Source organism: Oncorhynchus nerka, linkage group LG7, assembly GCF_034236695.1.
Source record: "Oncorhynchus nerka isolate Pitt River linkage group LG7, Oner_Uvic_2.0, whole genome shotgun sequence".
NCBI lineage: Eukaryota > Metazoa > Chordata > Actinopteri > Salmoniformes > Salmonidae > Oncorhynchus > Oncorhynchus nerka.
Genome location: NC_088402.1, coordinates 10597628 through 10620775, shown reverse-complemented (window position 1 = coordinate 10620775; position 23148 = coordinate 10597628). Strand labels below are relative to the sequence as shown.

General features: G+C 43.5%; 1 protein-coding gene across 1 annotated transcript in view; it reads left to right on the top strand.

The window, feature by feature from the left end:
• Positions 1 to 23148, top strand: part of LOC115124066 (gamma-aminobutyric acid type B receptor subunit 1-like) — a 254510-nt gene that overhangs the window by 142268 nt on the left and 89094 nt on the right. The window contains exons 8-9 of the mRNA XM_065020170.1: positions 4639 to 4809; positions 21381 to 21482. Coding sequence (XP_064876242.1) covers positions 4639 to 4809; positions 21381 to 21482 — 273 coding nt within the window. The remainder of the gene's footprint in view (positions 1 to 4638; positions 4810 to 21380; positions 21483 to 23148) is intronic.

Below are 23148 nucleotides of genomic sequence, written 5' to 3'. Positions count from 1 at the left end.
GATCAGGACCTAATTTACTGGGCTTTGGCTGAGGGATATTCTAGCAGGACCTAATTTACTGGGTTTTGGCTGAGGGATATTCTATCAGGACCTAATTTACTGGGCTTTGGCTGAGGGATATTCTATCAGGACCTAATTTACTGGGCTTTGGCTGAGGGATATTCTATCAGGACCTAATTTACTGGGCTTTGGCTGTGGGATATTCAATCAGGACCTAATTTACTGGGCTTTGGCTGAGGGATATTCAATCAGGACCTAATTTACTGGGATATGGCTGAGGGATATTCAATCAGGACCTAATTTACTGGTATATGGCTGAGGGATATTCAATCAGGACCTAATTTACTGGGCTTTGGCTGAGGGATATTCAATCAGGACCTAATTTACTGGGATATGGCTGAGTGATATTCAATCAGGACCTAATTTACTGGGATAGGGCTGAGGGATATTCAATCAGGACCTAATTTACTGGGCTTTGGCTGAGGGATATTCTATCAGGACCTAATTTACTGGGCTTTGGCTGAGGGATATTCTATCAGGACCTAATTTACTGGGATATGGCTGAGGGATATTCTAGCAGGACCTAATTTACTGGGTTTTGGCGGAGGGATATTCAATCAGGACCTAATTTACTGGGTTTTGGCTGAGGGATATTCAATCAGGACCTAATTTACTGGGTTTTGGCTGAGGGATATTCAATCAGGACCTAATTTACTGGGCTTTGGCTGAGGGATATTCTAGCAGGACCTAATTTACTGGGTTTTGGCGGAGGGATATTCAATCAGGACCTAATTTACTGGGTTTTGGCTGAGGGATATTCAATCAGGACCTAATTTACTGGGTTTTGGCTGAGGGATATTCAATCAGGACCTAATTTACTGGGCTTTGGCTGAGGGATATTCAATCAGGACCTAATTTACTGGGTTTTGGCGGAGGGATATTCTATCAGGACCTAATTTACTGGGTTTTGGCTGAGGGATATTCAATCAGGACCTAATTTACTGGGTTTTGGCTGAGGGATATTCTAGCAGGACCTAATTTACTGGGATATGGCTGAGGGATATTCAATCAGGACCTAATTTACTGGGATATGGCTGAGGGATATTCGATCAGGACCTAATTTACTGGGCTTTGGCTGAGGGATATTCTAGCAGGACCTAATTTACTGGGTTTTGGCGGAGGGATATTCTATCAGGACCTAATTTACTGGGCTTTGGCTGAGGGATATTCAATCAGGACCTAATTTACTGGGTTTTGGCGGAGGGATATTCTATCAGGACCTAATTTACTGGGTTTTGGCTGAGGGATATTCAATCAGGACCTAATTTACTGGGATATGGCTGAGTGATATTCAATCAGGACCTAATTTACTGGGTTTTGGCTGAGGATATTCTAGCAGGACCTAATTTACTGGGATATGGCTGAGGGATATTCAATCAGGACCTAATTTACTGGAATATGGCTGAGTGATATTCAATCAGGACCTAATTTACTGGGCTTTGGCTGAGGGATATTCTAGCAGGACCTAATTTACTGGGTTTTGGCGGAGGGATATTCTATCAGGACCTAATTTACTGGGATATGGCTGAGGGATATTCGATCAGGACGTAATTTACTGGGCTTTGGCTGAGGGATATTCTAGCAGGACCTAATTTACTGGGTTTTGGCGGAGGGATATTCTATCAGGACCTAATTTACTGGGATATGGCTGAGGGATATTCGATCAGGACCTAATTTACTGGGCTTTGGCTGAGGGATATTCTAGCAGGACCTAATTTACTGGGTTTTGGCTGAGGGATATTCTATCAGGACCTAATTTACTGGGCTTTGGCTGAGGGATATTCTATCAGGACCTAATTTACTGGGCTTTGGCTGAGGGATATTCTATCAGGACCTAATTTACTGGGCTTTGGCTGTGGGATATTCAATCAGGACCTAATTTACTGGGCTTTGGCTGAGGGATATTCAATCAGGACCTAATTTACTGGGATATGGCTGAGGGATATTCAATCAGGACCTAATTTACTGGTATATGGCTGAGGGATATTCAATCAGGACCTAATTTACTGGGCTTTGGCTGAGGGATATTCAATCAGGACCTAATTTACTGGGATATGGCTGAGTGATATTCAATCAGGACCTAATTTACTGGGATAGGGCTGAGGGATATTCAATCAGGACCTAATTTACTGGGCTTTGGCTGAGGGATATTCTATCAGGACCTAATTTACTGGGCTTTGGCTGAGGGATATTCTATCAGGACCTAATTTACTGGGATATGGCTGAGGGATATTCTATCAGGCTGGGCTTTGGCTGAGGGATATTCTAATCATGACCTAATTTACTGGGCTTTGGCTGAGGGATATTCAAGCAGGACCTAATTTACTGGGTTTTGGCGGAGGGGATATTCAATCAGGACCTAATTTACTGGGATATGGCTGAGTGATATTCAATCAGGACCTAATTTACTGGGTTTTGGCTGAGGGATATTCAATCAGGACCTAATTTACTGGGATATGGCTGAGGATATTCAATCAGGACCTAATTTACTGGGGGCTGATATTCAATCAGGACCTAATTTACTGGGCTTTGGCTGAGGGATATTCTAGCAGGACCTAATTTACTGGGTTTTGCGGAGGATATTCTATCAGGACCTAATTTACTGGGCTTTGGCTGAGGGATATTCAATCAGGACCTAATTTACTGGGTTTTGGCGGATATTCTATCAGGACCTAATTTACTGGGTTTTGGCTGAGGGATATTCAATCAGGACCTAATTTACTGGGATATGGCTGAGTGATATTCAATCAGGACCTAATTTACTGGGTTTTGGCTGAGGGATATTCTAGCAGGACCTAATTTACTGGGATATGGCTGAGGATATTCAATCAGGACCTAATTTACTGGAATATGGCTGAGGATATTCAATCAGGACCTAATTTACTGGGATATGGCTGAGGGATATTCTATCAGGACCTAATTTACTGGGATATGGCTGAGGGATATTCGATCAGGACGTAATTTACTGGGCTTTGGCTGAGGGATATTCTAGCAGGACCTAATTTACTGGGTTTTGGCAGAGGGATATTCTATCAGGACCTAATTTACTGGATATGGCTGAGGATATTCATCAGGACCTAATTTACTGGGCTTTGGCTGAGGATATTCTAGCAGGACCTAATTTACTGGGTTTTGGCTGAGGGATATTCTATCAGGACCTAATTTACTGGGCTTTGGCTGACCTAATTTACTGGGCTTTGGCTGAGGATATTCTATCAGGACCTAATTTACTGGGCTTTGGCTGTGGGATATTCAATCAGGACCTAATTTACTGGGCTTTGGCTGAGGATATTCAATCAGGACCTAATTTACTGGGATATGGCTGAGGATATTCAATCAGGACCTAATTTACTGGGATATTCAATCAGGACTGATATGGCTGAGTGATATTCAATCAGGACCTAATTTACTGGGATAGGGCTGAGGGATATTCAATCAGGACCTAATTTACTGGGCTTTGGCTGAGGGATATTCTATCAGGACCTAATTTACTGGGCTTTGGCTGAGGGATATTCTATCAGGACCTAATTTACTGGGATATGGCTGAGGGATATTCTATCAGGACCTAATTTACTGGGCTTTGGCTGAGGGATATTCTATCAGGACCTAATTTACTGGGCTTTGGCGGAGGGATATTCTATCAGGACCTAATTTACTGGGCTTTGGCTGTGTATTATTGAACCAAACATGGTTTTGCTTCATTATGTTAACTACCTTTTCTTGTTTTCTCGTTTTGTCTTATTCTTTGGTTTGTTATTTTTCCTCTGTCTCTTCTGTCTTTTCTGTCAAATGTTTTCATAATGAGGACACCCTAACACTTTTCTATCTACTCTCCTCCTGTCCTCCTGTCCTCCTCTCCTCCTGTCCTCCTGTCCTCCTCTCCTCCTGTCCTCCTCCCCTCCTGTCCTCCTCTCCTCCTCTCCTCCTGTCCTCCTCTCCTCCTCTCCCCCTGTCCTCCTCTCCTCCTCTCCTCCTGTCCTCCTCTCCTCCTGTCCTCTCCTCCTCTCCTCCTGTCCTCCACCCTCTCCTCCTCTCCTCCTCTCCTCCTGTCCTCCTCTCCTCCTCTCCTCCTGTCCTCCTCTCCTCCTGTCCTCCTCTCCTCCTGTCCTCCTCTCCTCCTCTCCTCCTGTCCTCCTGTCCTCCTCTCCTCCTCTCCTCCTGTCCTCCTGTCCTCCTGTCCTCCTCTCCTCCTCTCCTCCTGTCCTCCTGTCCTCCTGTCCTCCTCTCCTCCTCTCCTCCTGTCCTCCTCTCCTCCTGTCCTCCTGTCCTCCTCTCCTCCTGTCCTCCTCTCCTCCTGTCCTCCTGTCCTCCTGTCCTCCTCTCCTCCTGTCCTCCTGTCCTCCTGTCCTCCTCTCCTCCTCTCCTCCTCCTGTCCTCCTGTCCTCCTGTCCTCCTCTCCTCCTCTCCTCCTGTCCTCCTCTCCTCCTGTCCTCCTCTCCTCCTGTCCTCCTCTCCTCCTCTCCTCATGTCCCCCTCTCCTCCTCTCCTCCTCTCCTCCTATCCTCCTCTCCTCCTGTCCCCCTCTCCTCCTCTCCTCCTCTCCTCCTGTCCTCCTCTCCTCCTCTCCTCTCTCCTCAGTTATCCTACGGCTCCAGTTCTCCAGCTCTCTCCAACCGCCAGCGCTTCCCGACGTTCTTCCGTACCCACCCGTCTGCCACCCTCCACAACCCCACCAGGGTTCAGCTCTTTCAGAAGTGGAAATGGACGAAGATCGCCACCATCCAGCAGACTACGGAAGTTTTCACCTCGGTGAGTGACAGGCATCTTTAACATTTACATGTTTTTTGTTTGTTTGTATTGTACTGTTTTATAGACAGTGAGAGTCTGAATGTAGAGGGGAGACAGATACAGAGGAAAACAGAGCGGGAGGGTTGAGATGGGATTCATAGCCACGTCAGAATGGGCTTCTGTGGTCCAGAGTCTGTGGGGCTAATCACTCTATCAAAACCCTTCCTAACTAAGGCTGCTCTAGACTCACGTTTTATGGACTTTGATGAAACATGAGCCTTCCTGTTCCGGTGACATGCATTGAAAACTCGTGGCCTCATCGTGGCTTTCTTTTGCAAAATAACTATTAATTAACCTCTTGCTTCTACTCGGGACGCTTGCGTCCCAACTAGAGCTCTGGAAATGCAAATGCGCTACGCTAAATGCTAATAGTATTAGTTAAAACTCAAAAGTTCATTAAAATACACATGCAGGGTATCGAATTAAAGCTACACTCGTTGTGAATCCAGGCAACAAGTCAGATTTTTAAAATGCTTTTCGGCGAAAGCATGAGAAGCTATTATCTGATAGCATGTAACACCCCAAAAGACCCGCAGGGGACGTAAACAAAATAATTAGCATTTCGGCGTTACACAAACCGCACAATAAAATAGAAAACATTCATTACCTTTCACTATCTTCTTTGTTGGCACTCCTAGATGTCCCATAAACACTATTTGGGTCTTTATTTCGATTAAATCGGTCCATATAAAGCCTAGATATCGTTATATGTAGACTGTGTGATAAACGAAAAAAACATTGTTTCAAAACGTAACGTCATTTTTTAAAATTCAAAAAGTCGACGATAAACTTTCACAAAACACTTCGAAATACGTTTGTAATGCAACTTTAGGTATTAGTAAACGTTAATAAGCGATAAAATTCATCAGGAGGCGATGTAAAGATCATTAGCTGTCCGTCTGGAAAAATGTCCGGCTAGAAACTCAACGAAAATATCCGGTCCTAGACCTGAGGAGATACGGTGCCCTGCATGTGTTTGACCAAGAAAAAACTCGAAGGGAAATGACAAGACTCTAGACACCGTGTGGAAGCTGTAGGTACTGCAACCTCAGTCAATTAATTGTGGTTCACCTTTATCAATGGGTTCAAGTAGCGCATGGATATATTTTCCCATTTTCAGTGATCAGTTTTTCCTGTGCTTTTCGATGTAAATGCCGTTCTGGTAAAGCCACAGCAGTGATTTAACCAGTTGTATAAACGTCTGAGTGTTTTCTATCCACACGGACTAAGCAAATGCATATACTATATTCCTGGCATGAGTAGCAGGGCGCTGAAATGTTGCGCGATTTTTAACAGAATGTTCAAAAAAGTAGAGGGTCGACTTAAGAGGTTAACAGAGTTGATTTAAAAAAATAAATAAAAAAAGATCAATAGTAAACATCATATTAAAGTGTGGGACATTGATTGTATGATAAGAATTTTTAAAAACGAGCAGGTCTATTTGTCTCCCAAGGATAGAATAATCTGCCCCCCCCCCTCATGGTAACATGACGGCTCTCAACTCCCCGACAACAGTTCCACCGATAGCCAATGGGAAAGAGGTGCGACTCCGTGACCTGGAAGCAGCACAAGCTAAGTTAGAAAAAAAAGGGGCAAATCGATCTCCTTAAAAAGAGAAAACGGAATCACTTGAGAATCATTCCGGTAAATTGAACGTGCCTAAAGGACTTCAAACTTCCGTGGGTGTGGCGGGAAAACCCAACTTTGTTTCATGAGCAATCTTTTCTATGAGCAATACGAGGCAGGAGATGCTGGGTCCCATGCCGCTGATTAACATTGCACACTTGCGCGGGTTTTCTCCGGGAAGGGCTCTCGTTTGAAGTGAAATGGCAAATTGTTCGCCTTGCAGTGGACTCGGGGGGCTCTGACCTATGAGGAGAAGAGGGTCAGCTTCTCCCCAGATCTGAATGCCAAACTGCTAAAACAGAGGGCTAACCCTAACCCTAACCCTAACCCTACAGTGGAGGTGAGATCCCAGCTACACCAGCTAAATCTGAGATGGGGTTTCATCCACCCGGAAAAAAAACTCATCTTGATCTTTCAGAACACAATGCTCCCAATAAAGCTCAAGACATTTTCCAGAATCACATTTCCCAGAATCCCTGACGAGTCGACAGATGGAGCTCCATAATGACTGGCACAATATTCAGATATGCCATCCATGCACAGTAACACAGCCTAGCCTATGGCTATAATGCTGCCCTCAGCATAAGCCAATGAGGAGGACCCCCCCCCCCTTGAAGTGGTTACAAGGACATTATTACTATTATTGCTGAGTATTGGACTTTGTTAATATTATACTGCCTATGGTCCAGGATATTAAACAGTGATGATACCACACCAATTAACGAGTAATGTCACACGGACTGAGGCTGCTTCCTGGTGGGGCTCCAGAGCATTGAATTCCTACATGGGAAAATATGGCTATATAAATTGGAAGCTATTCCCCTACTATTTTTTGTTTGTTCGCTACCACTAAGGAGAGATGGTCAGTCTCATTTGGGCTACGACACAATACCATTTAGGACAGGCTATTGAATGTATCTCCCAGGGAGGACTTGGCCTACAGGCCATGATTAATGATGGTTATGATCTAGATTATAAAACTGTGTGGTTCGAGCCCTGAATGCTGATTGGCTGACAGCCGTGGTATATAAGACCGTATACCACGGGTATGACAAACATGTATTTTTACTGCTCTAATTATGTTGGTAACCAGTGTATAATAGCAATAAGGGGGCCAAAATACCAGCAACAGTGTGTGAAAACCTTGTGAAGACTTACAGAAAACGTTTGACCTCTGTAATTGCCAACAACGGGTATATAACAAAGTATTGAGATAAACTTTTGTTATTGACCAAATACTTATTTTCCACCATAATTGTCACGCCCTGGTCTTAGTATTTTGTGTTTATACATTTATTTGGTCAGGCCAGGGTATGACATGTGTTTTCGTATTGGGGTTTTAGTAGGCATTGGGATTGTGGCTGAGTAGGGGTGTCTAGCATAGGCTATGGCTGCCTGAGGCGGTTCTCAATCAGAGTCAGGTGATTCTCGTTGTCTCTGATTGGGAACCATATTTAGGTAGCCTGGGTTTCACTGTGTGTTTTGTGGGTGATTGTTCCTGTCTCAGTGTGTATGTATTCACCAGATAGGCTGTATAGGTTTTCACGTTCCGTGTCTTGTTTTTGTATTTGTCGTGTTTATTTCATTCATTAAACATGTATCGAACTAACCACGCTGCATTTTGGTCGGACTCTCCTTCGACGGAAGAAAGCTGTTACAATAATTTGCAAATAAATAAATTAAAAATCCTACAATGTGATTTTCTGGATTTTTTTTTCTCATTCTGTCTGTCATAGTTGAAGTGTACCTATGATGAAAATTACAGGCCTCTCTCATCTTTTTAAGTGGGAGAACTTGCACAATTGGTGGGTGACTAAATACTTTTTTGCCCCACTGTATCTGTTGTTATGTTTACGCTTTTCATTTCTCTTCACTACCCACCCTAACTCATCAAGACTCATAGATATCCACCCTAACTCATCAATACTGATAGATACCCACCCTAACTCATCAAGACTCATAGATAAGTAGGTCACATGTCAATACATACACACAACATACATGTCAGTACATACACACAACAAGTAGGTCACATGTCAGTACATACACACAACCAGTAGGTCACATGTCAGTACATACACACAAGCAGTAGGTCACATGTCAGTACATACACACAACCAGTAGGTCACATGTCAGTACATACACACAACCAGTAGGTCACATGTCAGTACATACACACAAGCAGTAGGTCACATGTCAGTACACACAACAAGTAGGTCACATGGGGGAGAGGCGTTGTGAGGTGCTGATTTATCTGTTTTTTGAAAAACAGGTTTTCCAGGTGTTTACTTGCGCTACATAAGATGGAAGGGAGTTCCATGCACTCATGGCTCTGTATAATAGTGTATGTTTCCTTGAATTTGTTCTGAACCTGGGGTAAGTGTGTGTGTAAGTTGACTATGCAAACAATTTGGAATTTCTGAAACATTCATGTTTCTTGTAAAAACAAGAAGTGACGCAGTCATTCTTTCCTCAACTCTTAGCCAAGACATACTGGCTTGCATAGTATTAATATGAGCCCTCTGATTACAATGAAGAGCAAGCTGTGTCTCTCTGTTATGGGCCAGCTGCAGCTTAACTAGGTCCTTCTTTGCAGCACTTGACCATATGTCTGGACAATAAACAGGATAAGATAAAACTAGAGCCTGCAGGACTTTGTGGAGTGTGGTGTCAGAAAAGCAGAGCATCTCTTTATTACGGACAGACCTCTCCCCCATCTTTACAACTACTGAATCTGTATGTTTTGACCATGACCGTTAACATTCTAAGGTGAGACCAAGTCATTTAGTCTCCTCAACTTGTTCAACAGAAACACCATTCATTACCAGATTCATCTGAGGTCTAGAACTTAGGGAATGATTTGTACCAAATACAGTTTTAGAGATGTTCGGGATCAGTTTATTGCTGACCACCCATTCCAAAACAAACTGCAACTCTTTGTTAAAGGTTACAGTGACTTCATTAGCTGTGTTTGCTGATGAGTATATGGTTGAATCATCAGCATATATGGACACACATGCTTTGTTTAATGCCAGTGGCAGGTCATTGGTAAAAATAGAAAAGAGTAGAGGGCCTAGAGAGCTACCCTGCGGTACACCACACGTTACATGTTTGACATTAGAGAAGCTTCCATTAAATAAAACCCTCTAAGTTATATTAAATAGATAGACTGGATACAGCCCTTAGCTGTGGTATATTGGCCATATACCACAAACCACTGAGGTGCCTTATTGCTATAATACATTGGTTACCAACATAATTAGAGCAGAATCCACAATATGGCAGAGGTTGAAAAGCCATAACACATGTTTTCTCAACAGATGATTATGGGCAATAATAATGCCTCGCAAACGTCCATTAAAACGGTACATTTAAAGTCCCTAAACTCGGCAAGAGTCTATTGTCTTGCTGATAGCCCATCGAGGACACGTTGTTTCCAGAGCTCACAGGTGTGCCTGGCATGGATTGTGACTCCATCTCGTTCCTTGCCTGACTCTACGCAAATGACGAGTGACTCTCCGCCAATACCGCTTGGCTCTGGACCAATGCATCAGTTGCCGCCCCTCTCTCTGCCCACAGAAAATGTTTCTCTTTCTGTAACTTAATCGTTTCTTTGTTTAATATTATGGTATTTCTATTCCATGAAAAAAACAAAAATCTGACCAGTCCCCACGCTCTGTCATTCAGTGATATTCCCTATTGTCCGGCTGAAAGTTGAAATAAACATCTGCATTTTGAAAGAGTATTTCCATCATTATTTTATTTACGAAAGCATAAAGATGTTGATGAAGAAATACTGTACAACATTTTGCAGTTGCATTAGGTTTGGAGTTTAGAGTACTTAATACATTGCAAGTTGGGGGGGATGTTCTTCACACCTAGATGAGCTATTAGACTATCCTTTTGTAAAGGTATGACGAGTCTGTTGTCCCGCTAATAGCCAATTCATGGAAACATTGTTTGCAGAATTCACAGACTGCTAACAAGTGTGAAAAACAAAATGACTCCAAAATAAATTAAAACACACATGACGTTCTGTTTTATACTAACAAGTGGTTGCCATGGTGAATAATCCAATGATAACTGGTATGACACGGCTCTCGGAACTCATTAAAAGGTACTACATGAAACTACATGAAAATACTTGCAGATCAATAATGTGTTCCTGTAGATCTAGTTCAATTTAGAGGATTGGAGGATTCTAAATTAATATCTAAGGGGCATTTTTCTTTCGGGCAAATCTGGTCTGTGATATTGATTTAGAAATGTAAAACCTTACAGAGAGTATCTAAGCAGCTTTTATATAATTATAATGCAGTGTTAATAATAATAATAATTGTTGGATAACAGATCGGCTCTCGGGACTCATTAAGAGGCCTCAATCTTCAATGTAAATCATTAATTCAGAAGGTTACACCCATAGGTTTTAGGCTTGCAGTAGGTTATAATAATCCATGCCTTCCAAAAGTTATGTGTGGAGTTAGAATGTCGGCTGTCAGAAGTATTAAAATCAACTAATGTCAGCCTTTTAAATGCTTTATTATCCAAATGTTTAATTTGCTTGTGGGCGACGGAGAGAAACAAAGTGGTACAGTTTGAGGCCATGAGGCGGAGAGTGATGCGGGCGCCGGAGAGAAAATAAATGAGTAAAAAACAGCTCCTTAGATATTCTCTGTAAGGTTTTGCATTTATAAATCAATATCACAGACCAGAAAAATGCCCCTTAGATATTAATTTAGAATCCTCCAATCCTCTAAATATAATTAGATCTACAGGGACACTTTATTGATCTGCAAGTATTTTCATGTAGTTTCATGTGGTACCTTTTAATGAGTTCCGAGAGCCGTGTCATACCAGTTATTATTGGATTATTCACCATGGCAACCACCATGGCAACCACTTGTTAGTATAAAACAGAAGCCGCATTTTTAATGAGTTCCGAGAGCCGTGTCAGTTGAAGTCGGATGTTTACATACACCTTAGTCAAATACATTTAAACTTCGTTTTTCACAATCCCTGACAATTAATCCTGGTAAAAAAGTCCCTGTTTTAGATCAGTTAGGATCACCACTTCATTTTAAGAATGTGAAATTCTTCAGAATAGTCATAGAGAGAATGTCACGACTTCCGCCGAAGTCGGTCCCTCTCCTTGTTTAGGCGGCATTCGGCGGTTGGCATCACCGGTCTACTAGCCATCGCCAATCCACTTTTCATTTTCCATTTATTTTGTCTTTGTTTTACACACCTGGTTTCAATTCCCCAATTACATGTTCATTATTTAACCCTCTGTTTCCCCCATGGTTTTTATTTGTGATTGTTTTATGAATATTGTGGGCTCGGTATTACGACATGTTATTGGCATATTTGAGTAAAGTTACTTGTGTTACTCATCTCTGCTGTCCTGCACCTGACTCCTCTGCACCAGCTACACCCAGACCATTACAGAGAATGATTTATTTCAGCTTTTATTTCTTTCATCACATTCCCAGTGGGTCAGAAGTTTACATACACTCAATTAGTATTTGGTAGCATTGCCTTTAAATTGGGTCATACATTTCGGCGAGCCTTCCACAAGCTTCCCACAATAAGTTGTGTGAATTGGCCCATTTCTCCTGACAGAGCTGGTGTAACTGAGTCAGTTATGTAGGCCTCCTTGCTCGCACACGCTTTTTCAGTTCTGCCCACAAATTTTCCATGGGATTGAGGTCAGGGCTTTGTGATATCCACTCCAATACCTTGACTTTGTTGTCCTTAAGCCATTTTGCCACAACTTTGGAAGTATGCTTGGGGTTATTGTCCATTTGGAAGACCCATTTGCGATCAAGCTTTAACTTCCTGACTGATGTCTTGAGATGTTGCTTCAATTTTTCCACATAAGTATCCTACCTCATGATGCTGTCTATTTTTATGAGAAGTGCACCAGTCCCTCCTGCAGCAAAGCACCCCCACAACATGATGCTGCCACCCCCGTGCTTCACGGTTGGGATGGTGTTCTTCGGCTTGCAAGCCTCCCCCTTTTTCCTCCAAAAATAACGATGGTCATTATGGCCAAACAGTTCTATTTTTGTTTTATCAGACCAGAGGACATTTCTCCAAAAAGTACGATCTTTGTCCCCATGTGCAGTTGCAAACCGTAGTTTGACTTTTTATGGCAGTTTTGGAGCAGTGGCTTCTTTGTTGCTGAGGCCTTGAAATACATCCACAGGTACACCTCCAATTGACTCAAATTATGTCAATTAGCCTATCAGAAGTTTCTAAAGCCATGACATCATTTTCTGGAATTTTCCAAGCTGTTTAAAGGCATAGTCAACTTAGTGTATGTCATCTTCTGACCCACTGGAATTGTGATACAGTGAATTATAAGTGAAATAATCTGTATGTAAAAAATTGTTGGAAAAATTACTTGTCATGCACACAGTAGATGTCCTAACCAACTTGCCAGAACTATAGTTTGTTAACAAGAAATTTGTGGAGTGGTTGAAAAACAACTTTTAATGACTCCAACCTAAGTGTATGTAAACTTCCGACTTCAACTGTTATTGAATGAGTCACCATGGCAACCACTTGTCAGTATAAACGGTCAAAACATTTCTTTATTAAAGACTATCAGAAAGAATGTTGGTACTTGTTTATTTTGATCCAAAGCCATGAATGAGTGAGTCACTCAGTTTTATGCTGACTAATCCTTGCTGGACTCTTTCATTAAGGGAGAAAAAGGTGTAGATTCACGCGCAGAGCGCGGCAGATGTTCATTTCACCTTCGCAGAAGGCAGGAATTGTGGTCACAGGTAGGCAATGGTCATACACAGGTAGGCAATGGTCATACACAGGTAGGCAATGGTCATACACAGGTAGGCAATGGTCATACACAGGTAGGTAGGCAATGGTCATACACAGGTAGGCAATGGTCATACACAGGTAGGCAATGGTCATACACAGGTAGGCAAACAGGGAGGTGAATTAAAAGAAGGACTCTGTGTTTCAGAAACAGACTTTCTATCACTCTTTCACATTGTGGTAAATAAGGATAGTTTGTTATTTAGAATGATTTATTTCTCTTTTTAGAGGGATTGAAACGAAAAGTGCACCGTGCCTATTTTTCGAAAATCATCAGTCCACGTCAATTGTAATTCTCCCATTGTATTTATCCAAATTCTCTCTCAACTGCAAATTTCATTATGATTAAATTACTATATGCCAATCCCTCAGACATAGTTTTAACAGGCAGTATCTGTTCTGCTCTGTTCAGATTCACTAGAAGCAGCATACAAGGTGATTTAATGTCTCCTTTGCTATTTTTGTTATCCATGGAACTCCTGGCCTAGGCAATTTGTCAATCGAAGGAAATAACACCAATTTCCCTGAAATCTACTGATCACTTCATGTTATTATATGAGGACGATATTTTACTCTATCTAGACAATTAATCCTAATTTGCCCCCAAACTCATTGAAGATCATAGATAAATTCAGCTTTAACTAACCAAATCAGCCCTTCTGACTCTCAAGACGTCGATGGAGGACTTCATCTCTACTTATGGAACCTGATGGAGGACTTCATCTCTACTTATGGAACCTGATGGAGGACTTCATCTCTACTTATGGAACCTGATAGAGGACTCCATCTCTACTTATGGAACCCGATGGAGGACTTCATCTCTACTTATGGAACCTGATGGAGGACTTCATCTCTACTTATGGAACCTGATGGAGGACTTCATCTCTACTTATGGAACCTGATGAGGACTCCATCTCTACTTATGGAACATGATGGAGGACTTCTTCTCTACTTATGGAACCTGATGGAGGACTCCGTCGCTACTTATGGAACCTGATGGAGGACTCCGTCTCTACTTATGGAACCTGATGGAGGACTACATCTCTACTTATGGAACCTGATGGAGGACTCCATCTCTACTTATGGAACCCGATGGAGGACTCCATCTCTACTTATGGAACCCGATGGAGGACTCCATCTCTACTTATGGAACCCATCTCTACTTATGGAACCCGGACTCCATCTCTACTTATGGAACCTGATGGAGGACTCCATCTCTACTTATGGAACCCGATGGAGGACTCCATCTCTACTTATGGAACCCGATGGAGGACTACATCTCTACTTATGGAACCCGATGGAGGACTCCATCTCTACTTATGGAACCCGATGGAGGACTCCATCTCTACTTATGGAACCCGATGGAGGACTCCATCTCTACTTATGGAACCCGATGGAGGACTCCATCTCTGCTTATGGAACCCGATGGAGGACTCCATCTCTACTTATGGAACCCGATGGAGGACTCCATCTCTACTTATGGAACCCGATGGAGGACTCCATCTCTAACCCGATGGAGGACTCCATGGAACCCGATGGAGGACTCCATCTCTACTTATGGAACCCGATGGAGGACTCCATCTCTACTTATGGAACCCGATGGAGGACTCCATCTCTACTTATGGAACCCGATGGAGGACTCCTCTATCCCGATCTATCTCTATGGAACCCGATGGAGGACTCCATCTCTACTTATGGAACCCGATGGAGGACTCCATCTCTACTTATGGAACCCGATGGAGGACTCCATCTCTACTTATGGAACCCGATGGAGGACTACATCTCTACTTATGGAACCCGATGGAGGACTCCATCTCTACTTATGGAACCCTCTACTTATGGATGGAGGACTACATCTCTACTTATGGAACCCGATGGAGGACTCCATCTCTACTTATGGAACCCGATGGAGGACTCCATCTCTACTTATGGAACCCGATGGAGGACTCCATCTCTACTTATGGAACCCGATGGAGGACTCCATCTCTACTTATGGAACCCGATGGAGGACTCCATCTCTACTTATGGAACCCGATGGAGGACTCCATCTCTGCTTATGGAACCCGATGGAGGACTCCATCTCTACTTATGGAACCGATGGAGGACTCCATCTCTACTTATGGAACCCGATGGAGGACTCCATCTCTACTTATGGAACCTCCATCTCTACTTATGGAACCAGGACTCCATCTCTACTTATGGAACCAGATGGAGGACTCCATCTCTACTTATGGAACCCGATGGAGGACTCCATCTCTACTTATGGAACCAGATGGAGGACTCAATCTCTACTTATGGAACCAGATGGAGGACTCCATCTCTACTTATGGAACCGATGGAGGACTCCGTCTCTACTTATGGAACCCGATGGAGGACTCCGTCTCTACTTATGGAACCAGATGGAGGACTCAATCTCTACTTATGGAACCAGATGGAGGACTCCATCTCTACTTATGGAACCGATGGAGGACTCCATCTCTACTTATGGAACCAGATGGAGGACTCCATCTCTACTTATGGAACCAGATGGAGGACTCAATCTCTACTTATGGAACCAGATGGAGGACTCCATCTCTACTTATGGAACCCGATGGAGGACTCCATCTCTACTTATGGAACCAGATGGAGGACTCCATCTCTACTTATGGAACCCGATGGAGGACTCCATCTCTACTTATGGAATCACAATCGTTTCCTATTTTAAATATTTGTTAGTAGATCACAGAACTCTCAAATCAATTAAAACCAACCTCAGTAGGTGGACTTGGATCCCAGTTGCTTTAAGGGGTAGAATATATAATGGTCGAAATGAATATATTGCCACGGCTGATTTTCTGTAGTTCAATACTTCCCATGTCTCCCCCTTCTGGCTATTGGCACAAAATTCATAGTCCAGTTTCAAGGTAAGCGATCTCGGATAAAATGAACAAACTTACAAAGAGAGAAATATGTAGGAGAACTATCTGGACTAGAGGTCGACCCATTATGATTTTTCAACGACGATATGGATGCCGATTATTGGAGGACCAAAAAAAGCCGATACCGATTAATCGGCCGATTTAAAAAATGTATTTGTAGTAATAACAATTACAACAATACTGAATGAACACTTATTTTAACTTGATTTAATACATCAATAAAATCAATTTATGCTCAAATAAATAATGAAACATGTTCAATTTGGTTTAAAAATTGCAGAAACAAAGTGTTTGAGAAGAAAGTAAAAGTGCAATATGTGCCATGTAAAAAAGCTAACGTTTAAGTTCCTTGCTCAGAACATGAGAACATGTGAAAGCTGGTGGTTCCTTTTAACATGAGTCTTCAATATTCCCAAGTAAGAAGTTTTAGGTTGTAGTTGGAGGAAGGAATTATAGGACTATTTCTCTCTATACGATTTGTATTTCATATACCTTTGACTATTGGATGTTCTTATAGGCACTTTAGTATTGCCAGTGTAACAGTATAGCTTCTGTCCCTCTCCTCGCCCCAACCTGGGCTCGAACCAGAAACACATCGACAACAGCCACCCTTGAAGCAGCGTTACCCATGCAGAGCAAGGAGAACAACCACTCCAACCACTCCAAGCGAGTGACGTTTGAAACACTATTAGCGCGCACCCCACTAACTAGCTAGCCATTTCACATCGGTTACACCAGCCTAATCTCGAGAGTGGATAAGCTTGAAGTCATAAACAGCTCAATGCTTGAAGCACAGCAAAGAGCTGCTGGCAAAATGCACGAAAGCATGAATGCTTACGAGCATTTTGAATGAATGCTTACGAGCCTGCTGGTGCCTACCACCGCTCAGTCAGACTGCTCTATCAAATAATGGACATAATTATAACATAATAACACACAGAAATACGAGCCTTAGGTCATTAATATGATCGAATCCGGAAACTATCATTTCGAAAACAAGACATTTATTCTTTCAGTGAAATACGGAACCGTTCCTTATTTTATCTAACGGGTGGCATCCATAAGTCTAAATATTCCTGTTACATTGCACAACCTTCAATGTTATGTCATAATTACGTAACATTCTTGTAAATTAGGCGGCCCAAACTGTTGCATATACACTGACTCTGCTTGCAATGAACGTAAGAGAAGTGAGACAATTTCACTTGGTTAATATTGCCTGCTAACCTGGATTTCTTTCAGCTAAATATGCAGGTTTAAAAATATATACTTCTGTGTATTGATTTTAAGAAAGGCATTGATGTTTATGGTTAGGTACAGTCGTGCAACGATTGTGCTTTTTTCGCAAATGCGCTTTTGTTAAATCATCCCCCATTTGGCGAAGTTGGCTGTCTTTGTTAGGAAGAAATAGTCTTCACAGTTTGCAACGAGTCATGTTAGCAGGCAATATTAACTAAATAAGCAGGTTTAAAAATATATACTTGTGTATTGATTTTAAGAAAGGCATTCATGTTTATGGTTAGGTACACGTTGGAGCAACGATAGTCCTTTTTCGTGAATATTCACCGCATCGATTATATGCAACGCAGGACACACTTAATAAACTAGTAATATCATCAACCATGTGTAGTTAACTAGTGATCATGATTGATTGATTGTTTTTTATAAGAAAAGTTTAATGCTAGCTAGCAACTTACCTTGGTTTCTTACTTCATTCGCGTAACAGGCAGTCTCCTCGTGGAGTGCAATGTAATCAGGTGGTTAGAGCGTTGGACTAGTGAACTGTAAGGTTCTTACTGCATTCGCGTAACAGGCAGTCTCCTCATGGAGTGCAATGTAATCAGGTGGTTAGAGCGTTGGACTAGTGAACTGTAAGGTTCTTACTGCATTCTTACTGCATTCGCGTAACAGGCAGGCTCCTCGTGGAGTGCAATGTAATCAGGTGGTTAGAGCGTTGGACTAGTGAACTGTAAGGTTCTTACTGCATTCGCGTAACAGGCAGGCTCCTCGTGGAGTGCAATGTAATCAGGTGGTTAGAGCGTTGGACTAGTGAACTGTAAGGTTCTTACTGCATTTAGAGCGTTGGACGTAACAGGCAGGCTCCTCGTGGAGTGCAAACTGTAATCAGGTGGTTAGAGCGTTGGACTAGTGAACTGTAAGGTTCTTACTGCATTCGCGTAACAGGCAGGCTCCTCGTGGAGTGCAATGTAATCAGGTGGTTAGAGCGTTGGACTAGTGAACTGTAAGGTTCTTACTGCATTCGCGTAACAGGCAGGCTCCTCGTGGAGTGCAATGTAATCAGGTGGTTAGAGCGTTGGACTAGTGAACTGTAATTCTTACTGTAATCAGGTGGTTAGAGCGTTGGACTAGGTGTAAGGTTCTTACTGCATTCGGTTGTAATCAGGTGGTTAGAGCGTTGGACTAGTGAACTGTAAGGTTCTTACTGCATTCGTTGGACTAGTTCTTAACAGGCAGGCTCCTCGTGGAGTGCAATGTAATCAGGTGGTTAGAGCGTTGGACTAGTGAACTGTAGGTTCTTACTGCATTCGCGTAACAGGCAGGCTCCTCGTGGAGTGCAATGTAATCAGGTGGTTAGAGCGTTGGACTAGTGAACTGTAAGGTTCTTACTGCATTCGCGTAACAGGCAGGCTCCTCGTGGAGTGCAATGTAATCAGGTGGTTAGAGCGTTGGACTAGTGAACTGTAAGGTTCTTACTGCATTGAACTGCGTAACAGGCAGGCTCCTCGTGGAGTGCAATGTAATCAGGTGGTTAGAGCGTTGGACTAGTGAACTGTAAGGTTCTTACTGCATTCCCAGGCTCCTCGTAACAGGCAGGCTCCTCGTGGAGTGCAATGTAATCAGGTGGTTAGAGCGTTGGACTAGTGAACTGTAAGGTTCTTACTGCATTCGCGTAACAGGCAGGCTCCTCGTGGAGTGCAATGTAATCAGGTGGTTAGAGCGTTGGACTAGTGAACTGTAAGGTTCTTACTGCATTCGCGTAACAGGCAGGCTCCTCGTGGAGTGCAATGTAATCAGGTGGTTAGAGCGTTGGACTAGTGAACTGTAAGGTTTTTTTCTTTTTTTTCTTCTGTGTTCTTGACTTGTTAATTGTTTACTCCATGTGTAACTTTGTGTTGTTGTCTGATCACACTGCTATGCTTTATCTTGGCCAGGTTGCAGTTGTAAATGAGAACTTGTTCTCAACTAGCCTACCTGGTTAAATAAAGGTGAAAAAAATAAATAAATAAATAAAAGGTTGCAAAATTGAATCCCTGAGCTGACAAGGTAAAATTTGTCATTCTGCCCCTGAACAGGGCAGTTAAGCCACTGTTCCTAAGACGTCATTGAAAATAGGAATGTGTTCTTAACTGACTTGCCTAGTTAAATAAAGGGTAAATAAAGGTGTCCAAAAATATTTCCGATTGTTGTGAAAACTTGAAATCGGCCCTAATTAATCGGTCCACCTCTAATCTGAACAAACTTGAGGTTGTATTTCCAGGCTTTAGCATTTCATCCCATCCTGAATTGGTTTAGACATAATTATTCCTCCCCCTGGCTGAGTATAGAGGAAATATGGTGTCTCCTACCATCCAGGAAGAGGTGGTCTCCACTGATACCTCCCTTAAACAATGTGATATGATGTCTCCTATTACCCTAGAAGAGGTAGTCTCCACTGATATATTCTTAAACAATGTGATATGGTGTCTCCTATTGACCAGGAAGAGGTGGTCTCCACTGATACCTCCCTTAAACAATGTGATATGGTGTCTCCTATTGACCAGGAAGAGGTGGTCTCCACTGATACCTCCGTTAAACAATGTGATATGGTGTCTCCTATTGACCAGGAAGAGGTGGTCTCCACTGATACCTCCCTTAAACAATGTGATATGGTGTCTCCTATTGACCAGGAAGAGGTGGTCTCCACTGATACCTCCGTTAAACAATGTAATATGGTGTCCCCTATTACCCAGGAAGAGGTGGTCTCCACTGATACATCCTTAAACAATGTAATATGGTGTCTCCTATAACCCTGGAAGAGGTGGTCTCCACTGATACATCCTTAAACAATGTAATATGGTGTCTCCTATTGCCCTGTAAGAGGTGGTCTCCACTGATTCATCCTTAAACAAAGTAAACTACACTTTGGTCCTATTATTGCTCACACAATTTATATTTGGCGCAAAATTGTAAAACAATGTAACTGAGAATCAAAATAGCATGCCCATACTCAGAGTTATAGCATGCCTATACTCAGAGTTATAGCATGCCCATACTCAGAGTTATAGGGGGTTGGGGACTGACAACCAACCTGTTGATTTCATGCAATTCTACACATTTTGCCATGACTTATACCATATAAATTATATCTGAGTGAGAGTAACTAACAAAATCAAATTGGGGCCCCCTGGAGGTTAGGGTCCCTGGGCACGTGCCCTGCGTGACCGGCTGGTATCCGGACATAATGCTCCAAGTTTAGACAGCTGGCTAGACTAATTTAGCAATAAAGCAAGTGTTAGCTGACATGGCTAATTGAATGACTGACGTAACAAGAGAACATTTGCTTATGCAAAACTCAATTTTTGTACTTGCACATACTATTCTATCTCTCAACATTACCTTCAGAACCCGAATGAGTTCTGCTTATGTCTGGAGCCAGCCCTGGTCTGTGTTTCTGTCTGTGTGTCTGTCTGTGTGTCTGTCTGTGTGTCTGTCTGTGTGTCTGTCTGTGTTTCTGTCTGTGTGTCTGTGTGTTTCTGTCTGTGTGTCTGTGTGTGTTTCTGTCTGTGTGTCTGTCTGTGTGTCTGTCTGTGTTTCTGTCTGTTTCTCTGTCTGTGTTTCTGTCTGTGTGTCTGTGTGTTTCTGTCTGTGTGTCTGTCTGTGTGTCTGTCTGTGTTTCTGTCTGTTTCTCTGTCTGTGTTTCTGTCTGTCTGTCTGTCTGTGTGTCTATCTGTGTTTCTGTCTGTGTGTCTGTCTGTGTTTCTGTCTGTGTTTCTGTCTGTGTGTCTGTCTGTGTTTCTGTCTGTGTTTCTGTCTGTGTTTCTGTCTGTGTTTCTGTCTGTTCTGTCAAGACATGTTGTACTGAAAATACTAAACAAAAAGCATCTGAATGAAGTGAGTGATGGCAGTTTTCATGTCTTATCTCTCCTCCAGACGCTGGATGATCTCGAGGCAAGGACCAAGGAGGCTGGGATAGAGATCAGTGTTCGCCAAAGCTTCCTCACCGACCCCGCCCCAGCTGTCAAGAACCTCAAGGTGCCTCCTTCACTTCCCACCTTCCTCCCTTCCTCCCTTTTTCCCTCTCCCTCTTACCTCCCTCCATTCCTCCCTCTTTCCCTCTCCCTCTTACCTCCCTCCCTTCCTCCCTCCCTCTCTCTCACCTCCCTCCCTCCTTCCCTTACACTCTCTTCCTGGTTTATCCCCCCTGCTGCCATAGCAACTGCCAGGTGATTGAACACATGAGATCAATCACGTCCGAGCTTGGTGAACAAACCCCAGAGAGACTCTAACACACACACACACACACACACACACACACACACACACACACACACACACACACACACACACACACACCATTAGTACACAGGAGCAGCAAGGACCCCGGCTGGCATAACGAATCAGACATAATCACCGCTGCCACCACACCCGCAGAAACACTGGGCGAGCTGGAAATCCTGTCTTTTATTTTGAAGAGACTCAAGTTAATTAGAGCATAAGGTTGACCCCCTCTACCCTCCTCTACCTTTCTGTTCCCCCTCTACCCTCCTCTACCTTTCTGTTCCCCCTCTACCCTCCTCTACCTTTCTGTTCCCCCTCTACCCTCCTCTACCTTTCTGTTCCCCGTCTACCCTCCTCTACCTTTCTGTTCCCCCTCTACCCTCCTCTACCTTTCTGTTCCCCCTCTACCCTCCTCTACCTTTCTGTTCCCCCTCTACCCTCCTCTACCTTTCTGTTCCCCCTCTACCCTCCTTTCTGTTCCCCTCTACCCTCCTCTACCTTTCTGTTCCCCCTCTACCCTCCTCTACCTTTCCGTTCCCCCTCTACCCTCCTCTACCTTTCCGTTCCCCCTCTACCCTCCTCTACCTTTCTGTTCCCCCTCTACCCTCCTTTCTGTTCCCCCTCTACCCTCCTCTACCTTTCTGTTCCCCCTCTACCACCTCTACCTTTCTGTTCCCCCTCTACCCTCCTCTACCTTTCTGTTCCCCCTCTACCCTCCTCTACCTTTCTGTTCCCCTTTCTACCCTCCTCTACCTTTCTGTTCCCCCTCTACCCTCCTCTACATTTCTGTTCCCCCTCTACCTTTCTGTTCCCCCTCTACCCTCCTCTACCTTTCGGTTCCCCCTCTACCCTCCTCTACCTTTCTGTTCCCCTTTCTACCCTCCTCTACCTTTCTGTTCCCCCTCTACCCTCCTCTACATTTCTGTTCCCCCTCTACCTTTCTGTTCCCCCTCTACCCTCCTCTACCTTTCGGTTCCCCTTTCTACCCTCCTCTACCTTTCTGTTCCCCTTTCTACCCTCCTCTACCTTCTGTTCCCCCTCTACCCTCCTCTACCTTTCTGTTCCTCCTCTACCTTTCTGTTCCCCCCTCTACCCTCCTCTACCTTTCTGTTCCCCTTTCTACCCTCCTCTACCTTTCTGTTCCCCCCCCTCTACCCTCCTCTACCTTTCTGTTCCCCACTACCCTCCTCTACCTTTCTGTTCCCCTTTCTACCCTCCTCTAACTTTCTGTTCCCCCTCTACCCTCCTCTACCTTTCTGTTCCCCTTTCTACCCTCCTTTCTGTTCCCCCTCTACCCTCCTCTACCTTTCTGTTCCCCTTTCTACCCTCCTCTACCTTTCTGTTCCCCCTGTACCCTCCTCTACCTTCTGTTCCCCCTCTACCCTCCTCTACCTTTCTGTTCCCCCTCTACCCTCCTCTA